At 53.9% G+C, this 21,996-nt stretch overlaps 8 protein-coding genes across 8 annotated transcripts; 3 read left to right on the top strand and 5 right to left on the bottom strand.

Moving 5' to 3' along the window:
* Nucleotides 1-310: 310 nt before the first annotated feature.
* Nucleotides 311-3,420, bottom strand: LAESUDRAFT_726303 (efflux transporter). The gene is made up of 11 exons (XM_040909005.1): nt 2,986-3,420; nt 2,828-2,935; nt 2,598-2,780; nt 2,414-2,544; nt 2,165-2,272; nt 2,004-2,107; nt 1,727-1,950; nt 1,537-1,672; nt 1,243-1,451; nt 997-1,171; nt 311-864 (listed from the first exon to the last, which is right to left on the bottom strand). The coding sequence occupies exons 1-11, from the start codon at nt 3,226-3,228 to the stop codon at nt 716-718; spliced, it is 1,770 nt and encodes a 589-aa protein (XP_040763831.1). The 5' UTR covers nt 3,229-3,420; the 3' UTR covers nt 311-715.
* A 5,287-nt stretch (nt 3,421-8,707) lies between these two features.
* LAESUDRAFT_759623 (uncharacterized protein) lies at nt 8,708-10,286 on the top strand (the record flags this gene model as incomplete). The annotated part of the gene is made up of 5 exons (XM_040912613.1): nt 8,708-8,960; nt 9,020-9,376; nt 9,427-9,617; nt 9,654-9,976; nt 10,031-10,286. The coding sequence occupies 5 exons, from the start codon at nt 8,708-8,710 to the stop codon at nt 10,284-10,286; spliced, it is 1,380 nt and encodes a 459-aa protein (XP_040763832.1).
* A 426-nt stretch (nt 10,287-10,712) lies between these two features.
* Nucleotides 10,713-12,518, top strand: LAESUDRAFT_750209 (uncharacterized protein). Its single transcript, XM_040911597.1, has 3 exons — nt 10,713-10,721; nt 10,775-11,613; nt 11,684-12,518. The coding sequence occupies exons 2-3, from the start codon at nt 10,940-10,942 to the stop codon at nt 12,198-12,200; spliced, it is 1,191 nt and encodes a 396-aa protein (XP_040763833.1). The 5' UTR covers nt 10,713-10,721; nt 10,775-10,939; the 3' UTR covers nt 12,201-12,518.
* A 700-nt stretch (nt 12,519-13,218) lies between these two features.
* LAESUDRAFT_197771 (uncharacterized protein) lies at nt 13,219-14,735 on the bottom strand. The gene is made up of 4 exons (XM_040901546.1): nt 14,663-14,735; nt 13,735-14,611; nt 13,296-13,681; nt 13,219-13,246 (listed from the first exon to the last, which is right to left on the bottom strand). Exons 2-3 carry the CDS (start codon nt 14,594-14,596, stop codon nt 13,368-13,370), a joined length of 1,176 nt encoding a protein of 391 aa, XP_040763834.1. The 5' UTR covers nt 14,597-14,611; nt 14,663-14,735; the 3' UTR covers nt 13,219-13,246; nt 13,296-13,367.
* Nucleotides 14,736-15,166: 431 nt separating this feature from the next.
* LAESUDRAFT_197756 (uncharacterized protein) lies at nt 15,167-16,300 on the bottom strand. Its single transcript, XM_040901545.1, has 5 exons — nt 16,013-16,300; nt 15,800-15,945; nt 15,588-15,734; nt 15,253-15,495; nt 15,167-15,186 (listed from the first exon to the last, which is right to left on the bottom strand). The coding sequence occupies exons 1-4, from the start codon at nt 16,048-16,050 to the stop codon at nt 15,332-15,334; spliced, it is 495 nt and encodes a 164-aa protein (XP_040763835.1). The 5' UTR covers nt 16,051-16,300; the 3' UTR covers nt 15,167-15,186; nt 15,253-15,331.
* Nucleotides 16,301-16,515: 215 nt separating this feature from the next.
* On the bottom strand, nt 16,516-16,873 carry LAESUDRAFT_759626 (uncharacterized protein; the record flags this gene model as incomplete). The annotated part of the gene is made up of 2 exons (XM_040912614.1): nt 16,516-16,530; nt 16,580-16,873. The coding sequence occupies 2 exons, from the start codon at nt 16,871-16,873 to the stop codon at nt 16,516-16,518; spliced, it is 309 nt and encodes a 102-aa protein (XP_040763836.1).
* Nucleotides 16,874-17,839: 966 nt separating this feature from the next.
* Nucleotides 17,840-18,516, top strand: LAESUDRAFT_197357 (uncharacterized protein). The gene has a single exon (XM_040901541.1). The coding sequence runs from the start codon at nt 17,966-17,968 to the stop codon at nt 18,386-18,388; it is 423 nt and encodes a 140-aa protein (XP_040763837.1). The 5' UTR covers nt 17,840-17,965; the 3' UTR covers nt 18,389-18,516.
* A 499-nt stretch (nt 18,517-19,015) lies between these two features.
* On the bottom strand, nt 19,016-20,693 carry LAESUDRAFT_197606 (uncharacterized protein). The gene is made up of 4 exons (XM_040901543.1): nt 19,737-20,693; nt 19,522-19,661; nt 19,304-19,467; nt 19,016-19,241 (listed from the first exon to the last, which is right to left on the bottom strand). Exons 1-4 carry the CDS (start codon nt 20,593-20,595, stop codon nt 19,127-19,129), a joined length of 1,278 nt encoding a protein of 425 aa, XP_040763838.1. The 5' UTR covers nt 20,596-20,693; the 3' UTR covers nt 19,016-19,126.
* Between the last annotated feature and the right edge of the window lie 1,303 nt (nt 20,694-21,996).

Below are 21,996 nucleotides of genomic sequence, written 5' to 3' on the forward strand. Positions count from 1 at the left end.
ATCCATCGACTCTACAGCATCCGACACGGGCGGACGGACGAGAGGACAGGGAGACGTAGGTGAGGAGAGGCCCGCGGTGACGATCGCGCGTCCGAGGGCGGCGGACTGCGACTCGTAAATTCTCTCCCACGGAGGTCCGAACTCACCGAGACAGCGCTCCCCAGTGCCAATCGTCTGGACGTACCGGGAACGAAGTCTGTCGCCGAGGACAAGGCCCCAATGGTTCGGTTGTACAAAGTTTCCTTTTATGTCTGGACAGTTACCATATGTAGTAGGTTCTCACGCGATTGCATCCCCATACCCAGAAAACCCCACATCTTCGCTGATACACAATCCGCTGTCATGTACATGTATAATAGGGCGCACTCCCGCCTACGAATGGAGCAGCTTTTTCCCCCTGTACATATACTCGAGCATTCGGATCAGCAACTCGGCTGGTCACGCGCGACGTCTTCGAATAAGCCACGTGAATAAGTTCCCTCTCAGCGCCCTCACTGTGTATCACTGCAGTAGTTCACTAGGCAACGTACTACGTTTCTTAATCTACTCGACCGGCTCGGTTACTACGTCGACGACCCTTCGAACGCTGCCGCGCATTCAGGCAACAATCCCGTCCTCATCGTGGTATCTATAATCAGTACGTGTGCGTAAACATAACCGCGGCCATGCAGTATGAAAAGTTCACAATCCCAAATCCTGTGTATCGTGCTCGTGCTCACGACTCGACCTCATCCTTCTCCTCCATATCCCGCTGCGCCTTCTCATCCCGCACCGTCTCCCCACTCGTCGTCGACCTCCCATCCATCCCCTTCCGATGCCCCACGATCCCCGCCCCGCGCAGGAACACGAGCGACAGGAGCGTGCCTACAACGCATACTCCTCATCAGCGACCGACACCCACTGACCCGAGTCAAAGCCACGGAAACGAAAGTCGCAAGAGGAGAGTGGAGGGAGAGGGAGAGGGAGGGAGAGGGAAGGAGAACGAGCGGAACTCACCGAATATCCCGAGCGCGAACGCAGCCCAAAACGCATCCTTATACGCAACGAGCTGCGCGCGCCTCGGCGCGTTCGTCCCATCCACGTTAACCACCACCCCATCCGCAAGCGACGCCTTCTTCAACTCCGAGTCATACACGATCGTCGTAATCGCCAGTCCAAACGCCGCGCCCAACTACCCCCCACACCACACAAATCAGATCTCGCACAATCACGATCGCACGCGCTAGGAGAAGAGGGACGCACCTGAGTCATAGTCTGGAACATCGCCCCGCCCACGCTCTGCTCATGCGGGAGACACACCTTCGCCACGAACAGCGTCCCGCTCGCGAACACGAAGTCCGCGCCGAACACGCTCACGATCGCGGCTGGGAACCCGAAGGCCCAGTAGGGCGACGCGGGGTTGATCACCGCGAACAGGATGTTGGCCACACCCGTGAGCGTCGTGCCGAATGCTGCTCCACGAAACGAACGAACGTGAGCAAGCAATGCGTGAGAGGGTGGGAGGGGGAAGGGGGGAGGGGAAGAATAAACGCGCACCGACGAGGTAGACGAGCGGGACGTGTCCCACGAAGAGCGCGACGATGATATTGCACAGCACACCGGTAACAAACATCGGCAAGATGCGCACCATCGTCAGCACCGGGTTCAAATGCTCATAATCCTGGTAATACAACTGCCCAACAACCACACCGTCAGCACTTTCTCCCTCTCCAACCACGCGACGCACCTGTATCCAGAACGTGAAGCTCATGAAGCTGCTGTATTCGAGCATGGCGATGACGAACGTGACGGCGAGCTTCCCATGCGCGCGCGTCCAGAGGCTCACGCGCATCACCGGCGGCGGCGTCCAGCGCGAGGTGCTGCCCGCGTCGACCTGGCGCTCGAGGAAGTGCTCCCACGCGACATACGCGAGCAGGAGCAACGGGCCTAGGATGAGGGTCGCGATGATGTCTGCGGGCGCTCGAGGTCAGTGCGTGGCGAGAGGCGCGCGGGAGGGAGCGTACAGGGCGTGTTCCACTCGTTCGGCGCCACGGACCCATCGCTCAGCGCGAATACGAGGAGCACGAGTCCCGAGGTGACGAGGAACGCGCCGAGCCAGTCGATCCTCCTATGAAGACGGCGTCGAATCAGGTTCATTCGGAGGATGTGATGAAAGCGCGCGCACCGGTCAGTCTCGGACGAGGGCTGGTCCTTGTCGAAGCTGAGAGCACCGCCGACAAAGGTGAGCGCGCTGATACCGGTGAGGAACCAGAACGTCGAGCGCCATGTCTTGCTGTGGGAAGTGGCGGAGGGTTCATGAATCAGAGTGGTGACGGAAAGACGTGGGTGCGAACAGGCGAGCCAAACGGTGGGGGGGGTGGATTTGATGTCAGAGGGGAAGGTGATGACCGGCGAGAACAGTGGATACACTCACTCTGTCAGCTGGGTCAAGACACCGCCGATCGCGCTTCCGATCGCGGCACCGACGGGCGCTCCAGCGGCGAAGGTGGCGAACGCGATGGACCGCAGGCGGGAAGGAGGGAAAGAGTGGGCGAGGATACCGAGCTGGGAGAATGTCAATGTGAGCACGAGGCAGCAGCGAGGGCTGGAGAGCATACCGAGGCGGGGATACAGGCGGCGGCACCGAGACCTTGGAAGCCGCGGAGGACGTCGAGGGTGATCTCGTCGTGGGTGAAGCCGCAGCCGAGGCCGAACACGCCGAGGACGAAGATGCCGGAGAGAAAGGCCTTTTTGCGACCGTACAGGTCTGCGAGGCGGCCGAAGAAGAGGAGGAGGCAGCCCTGGAGGGCGTGAGCGGGTGTAGATAAGAGGAGGGACGAGTACGTACAGAGCCGAGAGAGTAGGCAGAGATGACCCATTGGAGACGGTATTCGGGGATGCCGAGGTCGTCGCCGATGGTGGGGAGAGCGATGGCGATGGCGGTGTTATTAGAGGACTGCAGGGGGAGTGAGGATACGATAGCAGGAGAGATAAAGAGGCACGGACGTTGAGGATCATGGCGGTGGTGCAGGTTGCGATGAGGCCGACAGACCGGAGGGTGCTGAGCTTGGGAGGCGCGTGCAGCGCGGGCTTCTCTGGGTCGTGGTCGTGTCCATCGTCAGTGGCCTGGTCGAGCGTGACGCGCAGGCGGCCCTCCTCTGGTTCGCGGTCAGCATCGTAAGAGGCGCGTGAGTGAACAGAAGATGCGGGATTAACGTCTATATTGTCGTGGTGGCTGGCGGACGTCATTGTGGGAGAGCCTCGGGACGGAACAGCGCGCGTGAGAGCGGGGGAAATTCAGAGCAGGCCATGAGAGATATAGCAATTACGAGCGGGGCGGAGTGCGTCGCACGCATGTTCTTCCGAGCATCCCGTTCTAGCAGCCGACTTGCCTTTCAGGGACAATCTCTCACGCGACACCCTCCAATTCGAGATCCGCGACCAATGCCTGACTCAGCCCGTCAATAGCAGCCAATCACACGCACCCTCCGATCATCGCACGGGCCTCGACGCTGTCCTTCTCCGCCCAGCCATTTCTCATTTTGCTCGCAAGTGGCCCCATTAGCTGAGCTTACCATCACTAACAACAATCGTGACTGCACTGCTTACGCTCGCGTCAAGCTATCCAACTTGACGTTGCTGATACTGTCCGGCCAATTTATCTAATCACCGCCGCATAAACGTTCCCCATCTTCTGTACATACAACGTACGTACCGCCTGCGTTACCCACTGCTTCATTCCTATCACACCGTGCAAACGTCCTCCCGCCTGCTGGACAGCTTCTTTCATATCCTCTTACTCCTCCCGTCTATCATCCATCCGCAAATCCAAATCGTACCTGCCATTATCGCCGCCTGCCTCTGCTCCAGGTCCACTGCGCAGCATCCCCAAACCAACCTCGCCTACGCACCCATCGGCATCCAAGCACTCGCAAGCTCTCGGCTGCCCCAACGTCCCTCGTCACTCGATCACCCTTCTAATCATCCATCACCGCGAATTTTCCATCGTGGGGAACTCCGCCCCTTTCGCGGTAATAACTCGTCGGTGCGTTTGTAAAAGCCTTGTTGCGCTCATGGCACCACAGATAGTCCACTATACCCGGCCGCCTGCAGTGCCGGGTGATTTTTGAGGCTGCGCTCTGCTGCGTTGGCGTTTGCAGTGGCTCCTAGCTTCGTTTCAATTTTTTCGTCCCTCAGCTCATCCGCTGGATTGACATAGGCACACCGTGTTCCGAGCGGCGGAATTAGGGCCCGAAGCGGCGAACAGATCTGTCCATCACGCCCTGCAGACGACGCGCGACAGACCTTCCGTTCGAAAATGTCCCCTCCTCTTTTTTTCGAAGATACGGTCTGTCCACCGTGCCCATCTTCTGAACCCCCCTCTCACCGCGTCCTCTGCCCGACGTGATGCGCCGCCCTAGATCCCGCCTCATCTGCGTCAGAACACCAACTGCCGTTCAACCGCTCAGCCTATATCCGTTCTTCGTCCGTCCATATCCCCGTGTTCGTCGGGAACACCGCCCCCACCATAGAGGATCCCAGGCACGCAGCAGCTCTCATTCCACAGCCCACAGTCCACAGCCATATCGCCACCTCCCTCGTCACCCACCATCCTCCTGACATCGGTGGCGGTCCGACGTCCAGCGCCCACTCGCATCGCAAACCCGCGTCTGACAAAAATACAACACCCAGGCGAGACAAGCCCATCACCCGCCCGCACCTCCCACCTCCCACCTTTACTCATCCCCGCGTCAATGACAAAGGCAGAGCGCCGTCTTCGCCACGACGAGGACGAGAGCCAGTCACGTCCTGCCGATCTCATGCATATGCATGATACGAGGCGTTCTCCGCGCACACGGAAAGCTTCATTGCAAGGCCCCGTCTGACAAAAATACCCAGGCAAGACAGGGCCGTCACCTCCCGCACCTCCCACCTCCCGCAGTTACTCATCCCCGCGTCAATGACAAAGACAGAGCGCCGTCTTTGCGCGAACGCACGAAGAGCCGGACACGAGACGAGGACGGGAGCCAGTCACGTTTTGCCGATCTCATGCTGGCGCTCTTTGTATGCAGGGAGAGCTTCTGTTGCCATTGATATTGGCTGGTCAGGAGGTGTTTACCCTTCCCCGCTTTCGTGCGTCGAGCTTCTTTGTGCGACGCGCATCGGCCGCCGAACGCGTCCTCGAGCGATAGCGCTCGGTACTGTTTCTGACACATGATCGTGGTGGCTGGTCGGCTTGCTAACAAGCTCGAGTTTCGTAAGGGTCGCAGTGTAGGAATCGTCGCAGGGTGTCTCCTCTTCATCGAAGGCTACGTGGCATCAGTGCACTTGGGACATGTTCCCGTTATCTGCATCTCGTATGGAACCCGTGAAAGTGGAGCTCGAAGCTCGAAGCTTGTACCTTGGTCCGCTGGTCGCATTCGAATACGAAACCGAGTACAGAACGACACGTTTGCACTGTGCGTCGAACATTCTAACGTCACCAGCACAGCGCTGCTCCCTCCGCGAACGCACGACTCGAGAGAGCCGGACACGCAGCGCGAGCCAGCCATGCCAGTGTCCCGTCCCGCCCGTCTCGCGAATAGCCCAATCTCGACGAGGGAGACGCTCCGCGCGCACAGAAAACCTCCGTGACCAAGTCGGAAGACGCCCTCACCCGGGTCAAGCTTCTTCGTGCGACGCGCACATAAGGGGCGCACCCGGCCGCCGGACGCGTCTTCGAGCTAGCGCTCGTTACTGTGTCGACCACATGATCGTGGCGGTTGGGCGGCTTGTTGATCAGCGCGGGTTTTGTAAGGATCGCGGTGTAGGCGTCGTCGTGAGGGTGTCTGCTCTACGGTGAAGGTTGTCGTGACGTGGCGTGAGTGTACTTGGGACATGGTCCGGCTGTCTGCATCTCGTCTGGAACTGTTGGAACTGGATTGGAGCTCGAAGCTCGAAGCTCGAAGCTCGAAGCAAGCTTGGTCCGCTAGCCGCGCTCGGATACGACCCCGAGTACAGGACGACACGTTCGCACCGGTGCGTCGGACGTCGCAACGTCCAGCACAGCGCCGCCCTAGCCGTGAATGCACGAAGAGCCGGACACGCTCCGCGAACCAGTCATGCCAGTGGGAGTGTCCCGCCGACCTCGCGGTATAACCCAATCAACGACTCGGAGGCTTCTTCGAGCTTTGAAGGTGCCTACGGCGTCGACTCGAAGCTTCTTTGTGCACTTCAGGAATGTGCCCGGCCGCCGGACGCGTCTTCGAGCCTTGATAGCGCTCGGTACTGTTTCGGACACATGATCGTGGCGGCCGGGTGGCTTGTGAACTAACGCCGGTTTTGTAAGGATCGCGGTGTGGGCGTCGTCGTGAGGGTGTCTGCTCTACGGTGAAGGTCATGCCATCGTGACGCGAGCGGGCTATCGACACTCGAAGCTTGCACCGTGCAGCGTGCACCGCTAGTCGCGTTCTTCGTTCAGTACTGCGCCCGTTCAGCGCCCAATCTTCTCGTGCTAGATTTGAAACTCTTGGGAGCCAATTCGATGTCATCTCCGTAATTCGGCTGTCTTGTGGACGAAAGGAGCCCCTCTCTCAATCATCAGCGACGTCACGCAGAACCTCGCGCGACTACTCGCCACTCGTGCTCAACAGCCAACGTGCAACGTTCAACAGTCAGCACTCTGTCGCGATTTGGGAGCCCAGGCGGGCGTCGGATCCTGCCATGCTCGCCAGTGCAGTGTACGGCGTGCAGCGTGCGGCCCTCCCTGTCTGTTCGGGTCATACGTCTCGTGCCCTCTGTACTCCTCAACCTTGCTGAACTTCGCGCTCATCCTCATTCCGATGACCTTTTGTCCGACGATCCTCTGCGCCTGCTAGACATTTGTGTCCTCGCTGTACCAGGATGTGGACCCTCTCCAGCCCTATCGCCTCTCTCCTCTGGCGTCAGCCCAAGTGGATGGACATCTGTGGTGCATGCGATGCTATAGAGCGCAGGAAGTGAGGTCACCTGGTTGTTTGCTTGTTTATGCCTGGGTGTGGGTCATCTGGCTGTTGAGGCTGCGGATTCTCGGATATTGCGATGAGGGCTCGAGTATGAAGACTGCTTGTGGAGCTCGCCTCCCAGAGGTGACTTGCCGTGGCCGTCATTGGATGAAGGAAATTTCGGTATGTTTCTTGTAGCGAACCCTCCTCCGCCGGTGGCTGTTGCTGACACGTCGCCAGGCGAGAACATGCACAGACCCTTATCCCGACGTCCGTGCTCGACCAATGTCAGCTTGCTGTTTGGGTCTGCTGAGCTTGCTGACTTTCAGTTGCGTCCGCGTCTTGCGGCGATTAGGCATGTCTGCAATTCATCTTCAGCCTCGGACAACGTCAGGTGGTACTGATTTTGGGCCGAGCTGCCTCATCTCCTGTTTGATGGGGGATTGTTACCTAGCGGCACGTTCGCATGGGCCGCGATCGTCGATGAGTGGACGAGTGTGGCGTGGTGTTGCAGGTGCAGCTGAGGGAGTGGATAAGCCATGTATACGGGACAATAGTGCGACTTGATGTGAAGGTGGGCCGCTCACCATCGTCAATCCATGTGCTTGCATGATGAATTATGTGCAGCGAGTTCGCAGGCGTCGTTACAGATGTGTGCTGGCCGGAAGTCTGAGCAGGACGGCTCCGTGGCACCCCGAATGCGGAGTGTCGGCAAGAGCGTGGACCGCCCAGTTCGTGTCCTGCCGTAGATGGGAGCTTGGACAAACGCGCTGGACGCTATCAAGGCCTCTTCCAGCGTGTCGTTATTGTCTGGTGCGCCCATAATGCGGTTCATGCATTTGCATCATCTCATATCGTCACTAGGTTCACCGACGATCAGATACGTCAATAGCTTGTATGTACGTACGATAGCGATGAATACATACCCACTCGCGAAACGGCAACCTCGATTACCGAGCGGCCGTTCATCTGCCTTGAAGGCCCTTGCGAGAGATGTGGTCCTAGCATCCCACGAGCGAAGGCGAAAGGAGGCCCGTGCCAAGGCAGGTACCGGTGTCGAGTGACCTTTCCTCAGCACCAAGACCATGGCGCAGTACAATGGCGAATCGACAGTGCCCTTGACACTGTTGGAAGACCCGCATCATACAGGAACAACCCGTATTCCTTGCGATTGTCGCAGCAAGCCAGTTGAGGGTAACGTTGGATGTAAGGTGCCGCGGAGATTTGGCATCCAGGAAGGTCGTCATCTGACGGTCATAGGTGAGTGCTAAGGGACACCTAGTGATGTGTTCAGTCGAAGGCCAAAATGGTCCGTTTATCCATTCTGGTGCTCGATAAACGATTGTTGGGCGATTGAGGAATACTCATCTTTGACATTCGAGATTTGCTATTTTATTAACTTCCTCAGGACATCGGGAAGCAGGAACTGAACCAGAGGGGAGCAAACGTTTGGCTTAGGGGGCTTTTGTGACCATTTGCAGCGTGAGTGGCACCGTGCCTGGGTGAGTGGTCCATGCGACCACGTGGTAACGGGGCGATGTTGAACTTTTGCCACCCACTCACTTATCTTACCACGAGCACCTCTGACCACCGTTCGAGGCAATCCCCTGCTTCTCCCCACCCCCGCGGGAAACACGTATACTATACTGTCACAGACGTCGATCTCATTCCATCATCAATTACTTCCCCCTTGTTCATTCACGACTTCCAGTTCCGAAGGAGTAGCGACTGAGACACGCATCCACCCTTCGATATACCTTGCCACCATGCAGCCATCGGACAATAGCAAACACTCGACCAAAGCAACTCTCGATCTTGCCTCAACTCAGGGTGCTGCGCACCAGGCGGATCTGCCAGCATCGGAACCTGACAAGGGCGAAACGAAGGCGACCACCACTTTATCAATCGAGGAGAGCGAACAACCAAAGATGACGCGTAAACCATCATCCTCTTCGGTGGGGCCCGACAAAGAGAACATTGTAAGAAAGCAAAAGCGTGTCGTACCAGCTACGGATTCGGGTGCGTCCAACGGCTTGTCAGCAATAAGACCATCGTGGTTGGTCTAAACGATCCTATAGTGGCACAAAGAGAAATACCCACAAGAAGCAAGAGAAAGGCGGCAGACATGGTCGAAGGCACCGACGACATCGATCATGAGCGTCTGCTCAAACGGCTAAAGCTGGGAAGCCACAACTTCAACGAGACTACGGACACCGACAGCGAGAACGAGGTCGCCCGATTTCTCCCGATCCCCACATGTCTATTGACAAAGATTACCGTCGGTGTGGATGTTGAGTCGCGGACGCCAACGAAGAAATCCGATAACGATCCCGCGCAAAAAGATATCCTCACTTCGACCAGCGTGCGCGCTGTCTCCAGCGATCTCGACAGTTCATCCGTACGAAAAGAGAAATCGTCATCTGAGCCACCCCCAGGTAGATCAGCTTTGTGATTTGACACCCAAATCTCATAGCTGGTTCTTTAGAGTGTGCCGACGGCCAAGACTCGCCAATCAAAGATCATCGTGCAGTTTCTCAATCTTCTGTTCGCGAGCCGACTCCAAAGACATCCGTTACGGCTGGCAAAGAGTCGTTGCAGAGCTCGACCGCTTCAGCTGTTTCGAACACTGAAGAAGGAGCTCAAGTCACTGCCTCAGAGGAGATCCAGGCAGTTTGCGTGAGTGCTGCAGGCGAATCTGCTGACGCTTCTCAGGACAGATCGGACAAGATTTGCCATGAAGATGTCGGTGCAGACAAGCCTTCAGCAGAGGACACGTACGAGGAGAATGATGAGAGTGATGCTGAGTCGTCCTCATCAGACCCGGATATTGACTATGAACTTGCTGTGGTTACCGATTCTGACGATTCTGACACAGATTCCGATGATGACGACGAGCCAGTTGACGAAAGAGGGCACGACGATGATCCTGAAGATAATGAACCCCCAGAAGCGATTGAAGTCAAGCCCAACACTTTCCAGCGGCGCACTGAGATATCGATATGGCGCTATGCATGCATTTACCGTATCGAACCCTAGTACGCGCCTTGCTTAATACTCGAATGTGATCCCTGACCTCTTCCGCCCAACAGCATTTTCGAATACAGGGACAGGATTTCCGCGAGTGTCGAGGCCGAAGAGAAACGATATCAAGCAAGAATCAGGGGTGATGTTTCAAAGGAGCACGTCTTAAAGCCGCCGGAGTTCTGGAGGATACCGTTGACGAAGATCAATCGCGATTTCGATATACGTCCCGATTACAAATCCCATGGGACGCCTGCACGACCACCATCGCCCGCACGAGGGATCGTCGCTCGGAGATCGCTTGCATTGCGATGTCCCCCGTGAAAGGTCAAGCACGTTCGACTCCCTTTCAGCAATGAATCCAGAAAGTCGCTGGAGACGACTTTACAATGTGAGGCGAACGCAGAGTTCATTAAATTTCATAATTTCTTTCTTGCCTATGTTGCTAATCTCTCATACCCCATAGGACTTCATTCTTCAATTGTACTTTTATGCTCGCGGAAGCAATTCGCGAAGTCCCGCCATCACACTATATCCTCACTGTACTAAAGTATACGTTCACAAGTCTTCGATCACTACTTAACATCATATATATCCTGGATTTTCTATTCCGAAACAGCGACGGACGTCCGATCTGTTTTGTGCTGCTAGGTTATCGCATGATGTTGCATAAGCTCAGGTTAGCATCAAATTCAAGCGACCGTAAGTAAGTAGTGGCGCTACCATGGGCCACCCTTTGCACAAACATGCCACAACTACGTAGGTAGACGCCACACTATCATTAGGCATCACGATTTCACGTCCATCCATAGGAACTCTCTTGGCCTCAGGTCATAGCCCACTGGACATAGGGTCAATCGTACATTTGCGTATCTGGTGCACGGACTATTTCGAATAACCAGTTAACCAAGGCTCATCTCAATCGCAAGCGGTGCTGGAACGCAACCTGTCACCGGATATCGCATCTGCCACTCAAGATGTCATCATCTTGCAAATCCGACAATACCAAAGCCAATACGAATTCAAGTATAAGCTTCACTGGAAATGGTCCAGCTGCTATCATTCCTGGTCCGCCAGTCCCAAGCTGCCCATTGTCAAATGTCTGCGTCACGAGAAACGTTGAGCTTCATCCTGTGACCGAGAAGCGTGCGTCGACGGAGAACAAGAGAAAATCCACAGAACCGATGCGCGATTGCGACGATCTCGAAAACAGTTCGGAGTGTTCGAAACGCGTAAAGCTCGATGTCTCCGTGCATGAGTACCCAAGGGATCCTCTATGCTCTGTTATGAACAAAGAAGCAGCACTTTCGCTGACAAATAACTTGCACGAGCCATCAGTGACGGGGACTCCTCGAGATGATCCGCAAGTAATTGCACAAGGCCTTCCATCCACGGCAGGTTCTGGCGACGCAGCCGTATGCGTGTGTGGCGCACCTCCCAAGACCGTTAGTGCAGATCAGGCTGTGGGGATTAACTCCGATCTCTCGGAGACGCGTTCTCAAGCTAGAGCTACAGCAAGAACGGGACCAAACGTAGCAGGTGTGAGTGCACGATCTGCACTGGTCAAGAAACTCGTGACTTCCGTCGATCGCATCGATCCACGGAAGGAATCTCTGTGGGAAACGGCCTACAGATATCGCGTTAAAGTCTTGTAAGTTTGTGATATAAAGGTCTCGACAATGTACTCATCTGACGAGAATATATGATTGCGCGACGGTTAGGATTCGCATATATGGCGATGATATCGTGAATAAGGTTCTAGAGCACGAGCAAGAGCGTTACTCCAATATGCAGCAGGATCAAAAAGCCAAAATAGAGGAATGCGACTATCCTCTTACCGTGGCTATGCAATCCGGCTCTCACAAAATGGACTTAGAGAGCCGCTCCGCAAGCTCGGACTCAGCCACTCCTCGTGCAGAGCCATACATGGCTCCTGGTCCTCGTCCCGCACTATCAGAGAACTCGCTCGCCGAGACGAACCCAGCAAGACATACGGCTAATGCAGAAGGTTTGCTGTGTGACATGACAGCCGAATCCGAGAACCTTGTCTCGGTTCGATCGACCTTCGATACCGTTGCATCGAAAGGCACAGCTTCCATCGTAGCATCTGTCAGCCTGGTGCGCTTATCGGAAATTCCAGTGCGAAACATACGTGATATTCGCCCCTTGATACTGCGTGGAACGCCTGCACGGGTGTCATGCAAGGCACGGGGAACGTTGCGAAGATCGTCCCAGTAGTGGGACGTTGATTCAATAGTATCGCGCTAAACAGCCGCGCACGTTGCGGAAAGGATCATCAGCGGCGACGATTTGACATCGAGGCGCTGTGGTCAAGGTATTAAAGAATCGAGCCGCTTGCGAGGAGCTACATATGTATGGCGGAAGAATCATCAAGCTGCGTTTCCCAGTCGAATATCCTGAGGATCGGAAAGAGAATTAGCGTCAGCGTTGAAGATCTGTTAATCCAGTGTATTAAATAAATTGGAATGTACATACCGGAATAAGGCGAACACCATGATTATAGCGCCTTCAGCAACCGCGATATGGATTTCGTGCAGGTCATAGACAATTAAGGCGTTCCTTGACCACAATCGCGATTCTGAGGAGTCTTATGGCTTCTTCGAAGGTGGAGGTATTTTCCCGCATTCACGTCTACAGATCATCTGCATCGGACGAAGTCAAGCGGCGGTGAATTCTCTGACATCCAGGTTACAAGCGATTTGATGGTGCTACACACTGCTACAAAGCCGTATGATTCAATCCTTCTGACTCTGAGGTCAGATTCCAAAACTGGCATATAAACTGCGGGGCGTCCGAGAAGATGCGAAGCGAGGGTCAACAGGATTTTGAGTGAAGACGGTGATTACGGGGACAAGGAATATCATGATGAACACGGCGGACAACCGCGTAACTCTGATTGTCGACAAATACGACATGGGGCACGCCTTAGGCCATAGTGACCACGGAAACGACATGCCATATTCAGGATCACGGCGATGGCGTGACGAGGGCGAACGAGGAGGTTGAATGAGAGTACGATGCTCAGGCTGAAGTCTGGATCATTTGTAGATGGGATGGGATTGGCCGGGGCGGGGGGCCGTCGTAGGAGTTGCATGTCCAGAATGATTTGGAGAGGAGAGTCAAGGCGAGATGGCATGACTGCACAGGCAGAAATTGCCTATGCAGTGTTTTGCTCAGTGGGACGAGGCTGCTTTTTCGCCAGTTGTTTGGCTTTCAATGCCCTCTCATCATCATTTGGGAATTGGCGTCCGTTATAATGAGTACTGAATCCATGTGAGTTCAGTCAGTATCCAAGAAACGAGGATGACGCACATCAACATGTTCTTGTCGTTCAGTTTGGGAAAACGGGCACTAATCTCTGTACAAAACCCAATATGCTGTGAGTCATCCAATCCAGCGATGTCTGTATGGAAATCTATGGATACATCTTGCAGTTCGGCAAAATGTTCCCTCAGCCAGAAGCTCGTCAATCTGAATGCAGACCTCCAGATCAAATGCATTAAGTAAGGCATCTGTTTCCAATTTCGAATGGCTTGCTACGACGAAATGGACATCTTTGAGACCTTTTGACGATATCGTGTCGAGCACAGGCAGCAGCAGACTCTGGACAAACAGTGCCACGTCGTTCGTGTTCGAAGTGAAGATGGCCAGACTGGGGCTTTGCAGATTGTCATTTGCTTCAAAGCTGATAGGGTGCACTAGAAAATATGAGCCATGCTGTGCACGGAACACTATTCGATTCAATACTCACAGAGCAACGACTGGAAATTGCCACCGGCATCTTCTTCTGGTGCCTGGAAGAGTATTGTTGCCCCCTCGAGTCTCGTGCCGGCCATGTTCAGCATGTCCTGAGTAAAAGCAAGAGCCGCCTCGGAGACTGCAGATTCTAGGCGAAGTGATTTCAGGATTTTTTGATCTAGCAGACCGAGAAGAATATGTCCAATGTCCTCGAAGCATGACAGGTCATATTCAAGGGAAGTCACTGTCCTCAAAGGCATGCGGTGGTGTTCAGGCAGTGAAGCCATAGACCTTGATTCGCTCCAGCGCAGATCGTAACAATAAAGGTCCTGCAGATGAGGAAATGAACAGATGACCTGAACGAAGGGGCTCGCCGATGGCAATGTCACACTCAGTAGCCACAATGATGTAATGTGACTGAATTCGTGCAAACTCCAAAACGCTAAAACGCGCATAGAGCAGTGCTCGAAGCTGACGTGGCTGAACGCGAGCCGGGCCAAGTTGGGAAGTTTCTCCGCCAGCATCACGAGAATCGATGCCAGTTCCGCGCCTGTCACAACGGTCTCCGAATCTGAATGATGCCCGATCCGTAATTGTCGCACACGGGCAGCGAGGAGAGGTATCTGCTTCAATGATGTCACGCAGGCGACCGCCTGTTTCCAAGTGCGGAGCTCGGGCTCTTCGAAAAGGACCGCGCGGCTCTCGGCATACCACCCTCGACAAATGAGGGCGCAGTTCAACAGAGTTTGTCTTTCGCCTGCGTACCAATCCGGATCGAGATGGTCGATGATGCGCTCGCAGATCTCCAGCGGAAGACGAGGCTGAGGGTCATTGACGGGCGGGGCAGCACTGGCGTCTACCGTTGGAGCAGCCATAGCAAGTTCGGACGGCTTGTGTCGTTATATGAGCAAGTTCCTGAGGATGAGATTGTAGCTGCTCACAAGATGCAACGTGGACAAAATGCAGACCGTCGAGATGAAAAGCGATGCAGAGGATGCCGATGAGATGGAATCAGAGTGGGACTGTCAGCCTGCGGCAACTTGGGGTCGTGGAACGTCTTATATACATGACGAACGCTTCGGTGCCACAAAACCACATGCATTCAACGGGAGTCTGATATGATCTGCTGACGCCCACACAGCCTTGCTGGTGGCACTGTCCTGGCACTGGACATACTTGAGTTCCTATGTTCTCTTTCTGTCATCGAAAATAATGGACGTACAATACAGCACAGTGATGTAATTGCATTGACTTTCTTATCAAACGTAGGACGTCATTTACTATGCACATGCGCTGACCGTGATGAATACGATGTTCTGTTGTGCTACTGACCTTGAACCATTGCATTCGATATATGTGGGTCGCCTTCTGCAGAGCCACTGTCCTGCGCCTTCTCGGCTACGTCCTGGCGCGTGCGTGCTATGGACAGCATCAGCAAAATGTGGGTACGAGTAACGCGCCCGCGCTATCCATAGAGTGGACATTAGATGTCGTGTTGAAATCGAATGCAGCTGTGACAGGCACTACACACTCCCTGCCCGTTGATACGGATCTTGCAACACACATGTACAGCCATCTCGAACAGCCATATGATCGTTCAGCCTGGCTTCTCAGCGCCAATTTATCAGCACTTCAGCTCCGAATTTCATCAATAGCGTTTGGCTGCGGTGTAATCGATCCCTGCGTGGTAGGCCAACTGAATACAGCGCTGCCTTGAGGTCGTGATGCGCTTCACAGCCTCGCAAAGATTGTGTGTCCACAGGGTTGTCAGAGTCTGATGGAGCATTATTGGTACCAGGTTATGCATGGGAACCTACCTGAACTGCACGTAGTGGTGCAGGCAGGAGACGAGAAGGCACCGCTCACTTTGATGTTCACATAGTATACAAAAATAATCAGAGCGCCCCGGATAATACCAGTAATAACTGCTCGAGTCGAGACGAATCGAGTACGATGTGATGGAATGCCCTTCTTCCGTCGTCCGCAGTACATGCCCGAATCGTTTCTCCGCTGCTGCACGCCGATGAATCGAAATTTACTAGTGCTGATCGTGCAGAGATCAGATCTAGACAACTTACGTTCAACCTGACCGTAACCCCTCGAACAAGCCTTGGAGTAAACCGGATCCAAGAACTTCATCTGTGGCATAGCCTTGTAGCGTTGATCTGCTTGAGATACATTCTCGCATTCAATTGTACGATATCCCGTCGCCCAGTGGATGCGTCTCACGTAGGAAGAAGAGCGTTAGGAACCACGCACTTCATTAGGAGATGAAATCACAAGACACTCACCCGTCCTGCTCCTTGAGCTTTTCCGCAGCGATGGCCATCGCTTCGTCTGTTTGAAGGCCGTCGTGACTCTTAGACTCATCGTGAGACAGACATTGTAAGATCTTGTGCGCGAGCGATCCATAACTGTAACATTTGACTTGTAGTTCAGCCTGCTAAAGCCCTTCTCCATCATTTCGCACGTGGAAGCCTTGCAAGCATCTTGCTCTATTTCTGGCAAGCTCCATCAGGCGAATGATGCTGTCCTTCGATGAGCGGATCAGCAAACAGACTGTATTGAACGAAGGTGGCGAGGAGGGAACATTCCTGAAGGGTGAGGCGTTGAGGACACGAGGCATCCATCCAATCGAACATGCATCTACAGAGACAGCAGATGTCGTATCAGTGCTTCAGTATGGTACAGACAGAGTAGTATCGAGTATAATACAATGTCACCAAGGCGCGTCAAAGAGAGATTCGACGTTGAACGCGCCACCTTCATTTGCCCTTCCTGACACCCGACATATTCATCCTCCCACGCCCTGCAGCCCATCAGCACGAGAATCCATCCCAATGAACGTATGGACGCACCTTGAACTGCACTCCACCCGTATGCTCTGCCTGCTCCCTCTCCACCTGCCGCTTCAGCCTCTCCAGCTCGCGCCTCTTCGCCTCAGCCAGACACTCCCTCTCAGCCTTGCATCGTACTGTAATGTTCCTCCGTCTTCTCGACCGGCGCCAAAGAGCGCGAACATTCTGTCTTGCTTTTCGACTCGGACTCGTTCTTCTTGTGCCGGTGGCGACGCTCACGCTCAGACTTGGACTCGGCCACAGAATACGGTGCCGGCGCTTCTTGGGGTGGCGCTGCTTCTCATCAATCGACATTTCGAGCTCGGTGGCTCGCTCTCACTTTCCGCCTCGCACTTTCCGCCTCGACGCAGAGCGTGCCGGTCTTTTCGCGATGATACGTTCATCACAAGAATAATATCCGCATACCGTCTGGCTCCTGAGATTGCACCTCCTCACCTTAGAGCAGAGCGCTCGCTCGACCTGGATTCTCTCGGTGAGCAGATCCATGTCCAGCTTTGCAGGGCATCGGCACCTCCAACTACTACTAGTAGTCCGCGCTCTCGCCCTCGTCCGGCCGCGGATCTGCTCGATTCCATTTTGTTCAGACTTGAGTGCTTGATTATTTTTCTGCGCATTCGTCCTTGGGCTCGACAGCAAGTAGGTACGCGTACGGTCTGTTCAAGATTGTGTATCGCTGAGAGCTTGTTCATGAAAGGGTCGGCTTCACATCTGCTATCACCCTCTCCGGAAATTCTGCTGTGCTTAACTTCCTGCGCACATCACTGTACTGTCAACCGCGGCCCAGTTGGAATCGACCCGCGAGGCTACCACTCGTTGAAAGAAGGCAATCCCTGCCTTATCAGTGCGTCCACATGATGCCCATTGCTCTCGGACCGCCTGAGTTGTCTAGCGCAGCGTTTCATCCCCGACTACAATCAGCATGCGTACTCCGGTCTGTGACGACGATCTTGAGGTGGTCTCGCTTGTTTATCTGCCCCCCTCACCGTCCACGCAGGATGCTCTGTCACGATCCGGCCTTGGTTCACGATAACATGCCAATGTCGGTCACGACCGCAAGTTACTAGAGCATCGAAGCTCGCCGCCTGCGACAAGACGACGCGGGTGATTTCATGCAGCTGCGATAGTTAGACATTACTGTTCACCTTGGGTGCGTCTGCGAACTGACACAAATCGATCGTCGGACTGTATGTGCTTTTGATGGTTCTGTTGTCATAAGACCCGCTTTTGCTTGAGCTTTCTTCGGACATCGCACGCAATAACGGGGAGGACTCCCACAGAGGTAAGTTTTACTGGTCGCTGCGCCTCCTTGCCCTCGTCGACTTATGCTGCCTTCAGCGTGACATATTTACACGAGCGCGCTTCCGTCATCGTGAACCGCTCGGATCGATGACACGCAAGTCTCCATTGGGCGCATCGGTGCGTCAAGAATATATTTCCATTTCCACCGTCTTTACTGTACGCATTCATCCAGGGCATTTTCTCATTTCGCGAGCGTTGTGCGCAGACGTGCGTCTCAATTTTTTGATGTTCCCCATCTGTCTTGTTCTTCGTTCGTGCCAGATATCTGTCCGATGTGCCGTTCTTTCCGCACATTTATGCATACGATACATCTCGCCTTTTCTTGGATATGTATCCTCTCGGTCGTCTTGTGGTTCTTATGTTCTCTCTCGTCGTTGTAATCTCCGTCTATTGTCTCGTCTTCCTCCTCTCGCTTATATGGTCTCTCCTGAAGTCTCTGGTCTCGGGCTGTATGAAAGTTGCTCGTTCCTCGTCTCAGATTGGTCTTGTATGTGTCTGGCCTTCACATGAATTTCGGATTCCACTTTTCTTACAACTTCGCGAGTGACTTCTGGTACTCCAGCGTCATTGATAGTTCGCATCGAATGCGCAACGGTGAGATCTCGTTAGAAATGTTGTGTAAATTGGAAGACTATTGATGTTTCGAGGCTTGAGACTCGTTTGCGACGGCACATCGTGCCCGTGATCAGGCTGACCGCTGAAAATTCTGATTCGCATCTGTAGTCCTATCAAAACGAAACCGCATAGTAAAAGACATAGGTACAGATCGAGCGAAGCGAGGAATAGTAACACGGGATCCTGTCTGCCATGTGGTAGTTACATCGGGCACTGAGTACACAGACCGGCGTAGGAACTACGGGACGTCCGAAAATATGTCGCGAATGCGAAGCGAGCATCAAGAAGATTTACGCGTAGACAGTGATTACGGGTGACCGGAGAGGGGGGGAAGGGTGAATCATGATGATCATGGACAATGGCGTAACTGTGATTGTCAAGAAGTAGGACACGGGGTATGCTATAGGCCATAGTGACCACGGAAACGATATGCCGTAGCCACCGTCACGGTGACGGCGAGATGAAAGCGAAGATGACAGCACGATGCTCGGGCTGATGTCTGGATATCTCGTATATGGGACGGAATTTGGCCGTGGAGGGGGTGGGGGAGTGCCGCCGTAGGAGCTGCACATCCGGGATAATTTGGAGAGGAAAGTGAAGGCGAGGTGGCATGAGCGCAAAGACAGGATTTATCTATGTGGCGGCTTGCTCAGTTGGACGAGGCGGCTTTTCGGCCAGTTGTTTCGCTTTCAATGCTCTCTCAGCCTCACTTGGACATTGGTAATCTTTATAATTTGGTTTGTATTCTCTGTAACGAATACTGAATGCATGTGAGTTCAATGAGGTATCCGAGAAATGAGGATGACGCACATCAACATGTTCTTGTCGTTCAGTTTAGGAAAACGGGCACAGATCTCTGTGCAGAATGCAACATGCTGTGAGCCATCCAACAGGGCATCCTCGAATTCTATTGATACGTCTTGCAGTTTAGTGAAATGTCCCTCAGCCAAAAGCTCGTCAATCTGACTGCAGACCTCCGGATCAAATGCGTTGAGCAGCGCGTCTGTTTTCACTTTCGGATCACATACTATATCAAGACGGATACCTTCGAGACCTTTTGATGATATTGTGCTGATCAGAGGCGGCAGCACACTCCGGACAAACTGTGCAATATCATTCACTTCTGAAGAACTGATTGCTAGAAACAGTCCCTGCAGATTGACATTTGCTTCAAAGGTGATAGGGTGCACTCGGAAAGTATGAGCCATGCTGTGCACGGAACATTGTTTGATTGAACACTCACAGAGTAAGGACTGGAAATTGTCACCGGTATCTTCCTCTGGTGCTTTGAGGGGTATTGCTGCGTGCTCGAGTCTCGTGCCAGCCATGTTCAGCATGTCCTGAGTAAAAGAAAGAGCCGCCTCAGAGACTGCGGGTTCTAGGCGAAGTTCTTGGAGGATTGCTTGATCCAGCAGACCGAGAAGAACATGTCGGATGTCTTCAAGGCACGACAGGTCATAGTGAAGAGAAGTCACTGTCGTCAAAGGCATGCGGTGGCGTTCAGGCAGTGGAGCCATAGACCTTGGTTTGCTCCAGCACAGATTGTAGCAAGAAAGGAACTGCAGATGAGGAAATGAACAGATGACCTGAACGAAGGGGCTCGCCGATGGCAATGTCACATTCCGTAGGTACAAGTGTACGATATGGCTGAATTCGTGCAGACTCCAAAACGCTAAATGGCGCATGGAGCAGTGCTCAAAGCTGACGTGCGGTAAGCTGAGCGACTTCAGCTTTGGAAGTTTCCCTGCCAGCAGCAAGAGAATTGATGCCAACTCTGGACCTGTCACAACGGTCTGCGGATCTGAATAAGACCCGATCTGTAGCGATTGCACACGGGTAGCGAGGAGAGGTATCTGCTTCAATGATGTCACGCAGGCGACTGCCTGTTTCGGAGTGCGGAGCTGGGGGTACGTGAAAAAGATCGCGCGGCTCTTGGCGTACCACCCTCGGCAAACGAGGGCGCAGTTCAACAGAGCTGATCTGTCCTCGTTGAGAATCCAACCGATATGGTCGATGATGCGCTCGCAAATCTCGGGCGGAAGCCGAGCCTGAGGGACGTTGATCGGTGGGGCAGCATTGGCGCCTATAGCTGGACCGGCCATGGCAGGATCGGACGGCTTGTGTTGTTGTATGAGCAAGTGTCTCAGGACGAGATTGTAGCTACTCACAAGTGTTTTCAACGTGCACGAGATGCAGGCCGTCGAAACGAATGGCGATGTAGAGAATGCCGATGCGATGGAACAAGAGCGGGATGGACGGCTTGCGATGACTGGGAGGTGTGGAACATGTTATATACGTGATGAACGCTTCGATAGTGACAGAACCGCATGGAAGCGCCACGAGTTCGATACGGTCCGCTGAGGCTCATGCAGCCTCTATTTGTGGCACTAGATCGTCCTATACCTCCGCTGACAAGCATGGAGGCGCTGTGGCGCTGTTAGCAATGGACATTTTTGAGACTAATACAGCACAGCACTGTAACTGCATTCATTCTCTTATCGAACGCCGCACGTCAATGTTGCTCTGCGCATGCGCTGACCGCGATGAATATGATGTCCTGTTGTGTTACTTATCTTGGACCATCGCATTCTTATGTGGGTCGCCTTCTCCGGAATCACTGCCTTTCGCCTTTTCAGCTATGTCCTGGCGCGTGCCATGCATAGGATTCGCGATGCGTGTTTGCACGGTGCAATGGTACGAGTAGCGCGTCCGGGCTATTCATCGACTGAATGGAGCATTGTCGTGTTGAAACCGGCAGCAGCTGTGGCGGGCACTGCATCACCTGCCCATGATCACGAAGCTTGCATACACGTGCAGCTACTTCGAACAGCCATGCCGCTCACCTTGGCTTTTTAGCTTCCATTTCTGACCATTTCCGCTCCGAGATTCACCAAGAGCGCATGGTTGCGGTGCAATCGATCCCGCAGATTGCAGCCCGATTACATACAGCACCGCCTTGAGGCTGTGACACGTCCAATAGCTTCGCAAAGATTGTGTGTCCACAGGCTCATCAGAGTCTGATATAGCGTTGTTGGCACCAGGTCGTTCATGGGAGCCTATCTGAACTGTATGTAGCGGTGCAGGCAGGACATGAGCTCAAGGTGCCACTCACTTTGATGTCCACGTAGAGCATTAAAAGTAATCAGAGCGCTCTGGATAATACCGGTAATAAATAGCTCGAGTCGAGATGCACCGAGTACAATGCGTTGGGACGCTCTCCTTCCGTCGTCCGCGGAACATGTCTGCCTCGTGGAAAGCTGTACGCCGATGAACCCGTATCGACCGTGAAGGAGTCAGACAGTCAGACCTGATAGACAGCTAACGCTCAACCGCTCGAAGAAGCCTTGGAGTAAACCGGACACAAGAACTGCATCTATGGCATAGTCGCGTAGTATTGAGATACACCCCGGCCTTCGAATGTACAATATCCCGTCGTATAGCGGATTCGTCTCACGTAGAAAGAGAAGCATTAGCAATCAAGTACTCGATGATGAGATGAGTGG

Source organism: Laetiporus sulphureus, assembly GCF_001632365.1.
Source record: "Laetiporus sulphureus 93-53 unplaced genomic scaffold LAESUscaffold_22, whole genome shotgun sequence".
NCBI lineage: Eukaryota > Fungi > Basidiomycota > Agaricomycetes > Polyporales > Laetiporaceae > Laetiporus > Laetiporus sulphureus.

Coding starts and splice junctions, on each gene's coding strand:
- LAESUDRAFT_726303 (XM_040909005.1), bottom strand. CDS start 3,228: ATGACGTCCGCCAGCCACCACGACAATATAGACGTTAATCCCGCATCT. Junction 2,781..2,827: donor CTGCCTACTCTCTCGGCTCT/GTACGTACTCGT, acceptor CACGCCCTCCAG/GGCTGCCTCCTCCTCTTCTT. Junction 1,673..1,726: donor GCTTCACGTTCTGGATACAG/GTGCGTCGCGTG, acceptor GTTGTTGGGCAG/TTGTATTACCAGGATTATGA.
- LAESUDRAFT_750209 (XM_040911597.1), top strand. CDS start 10,940: ATGTCATCATCTTGCAAATCCGACAATACCAAAGCCAATACGAATTCA. Junction 11,614..11,683: donor AGATATCGCGTTAAAGTCTT/GTAAGTTTGTGA, acceptor CGCGACGGTTAG/GATTCGCATATATGGCGATG.
- LAESUDRAFT_197771 (XM_040901546.1), bottom strand. CDS start 14,596: ATGGCTGCTCCAACGGTAGACGCCAGTGCTGCCCCGCCCGTCAATGAC. Junction 13,682..13,734: donor CAATTTCCAGTCGTTGCTCT/GTGAGTATTGAA, acceptor CATATTTTCTAG/TGCACCCTATCAGCTTTGAA.
- LAESUDRAFT_197756 (XM_040901545.1), bottom strand. CDS start 16,050: ATGGCCATCGCTGCGGAAAAGCTCAAGGAGCAGGACGG. Junction 15,946..16,012: donor AAGCTCAAGGAGCAGGACGG/GTGAGTGTCTTG, acceptor TTCCTACGTGAG/ACGCATCCACTGGGCGACGG. Junction 15,496..15,587: donor TATACTATGTGAACATCAAA/GTGAGCGGTGCC, acceptor ATGCTCCATCAG/ACTCTGACAACCCTGTGGAC.
- LAESUDRAFT_197357 (XM_040901541.1), top strand. CDS start 17,966: ATGACACGCAAGTCTCCATTGGGCGCATCGGTGCGTCAAGAATATATT.
- LAESUDRAFT_197606 (XM_040901543.1), bottom strand. CDS start 20,595: ATGGCCGGTCCAGCTATAGGCGCCAATGCTGCCCCACCGATCAACGTC. Junction 19,662..19,736: donor CAATTTCCAGTCCTTACTCT/GTGAGTGTTCAA, acceptor TCACCTTTGAAG/CAAATGTCAATCTGCAGGGA. Junction 19,468..19,521: donor AAGGTATCCGTCTTGATATA/GTATGTGATCCG, acceptor TTTGATCCGGAG/GTCTGCAGTCAGATTGACGA.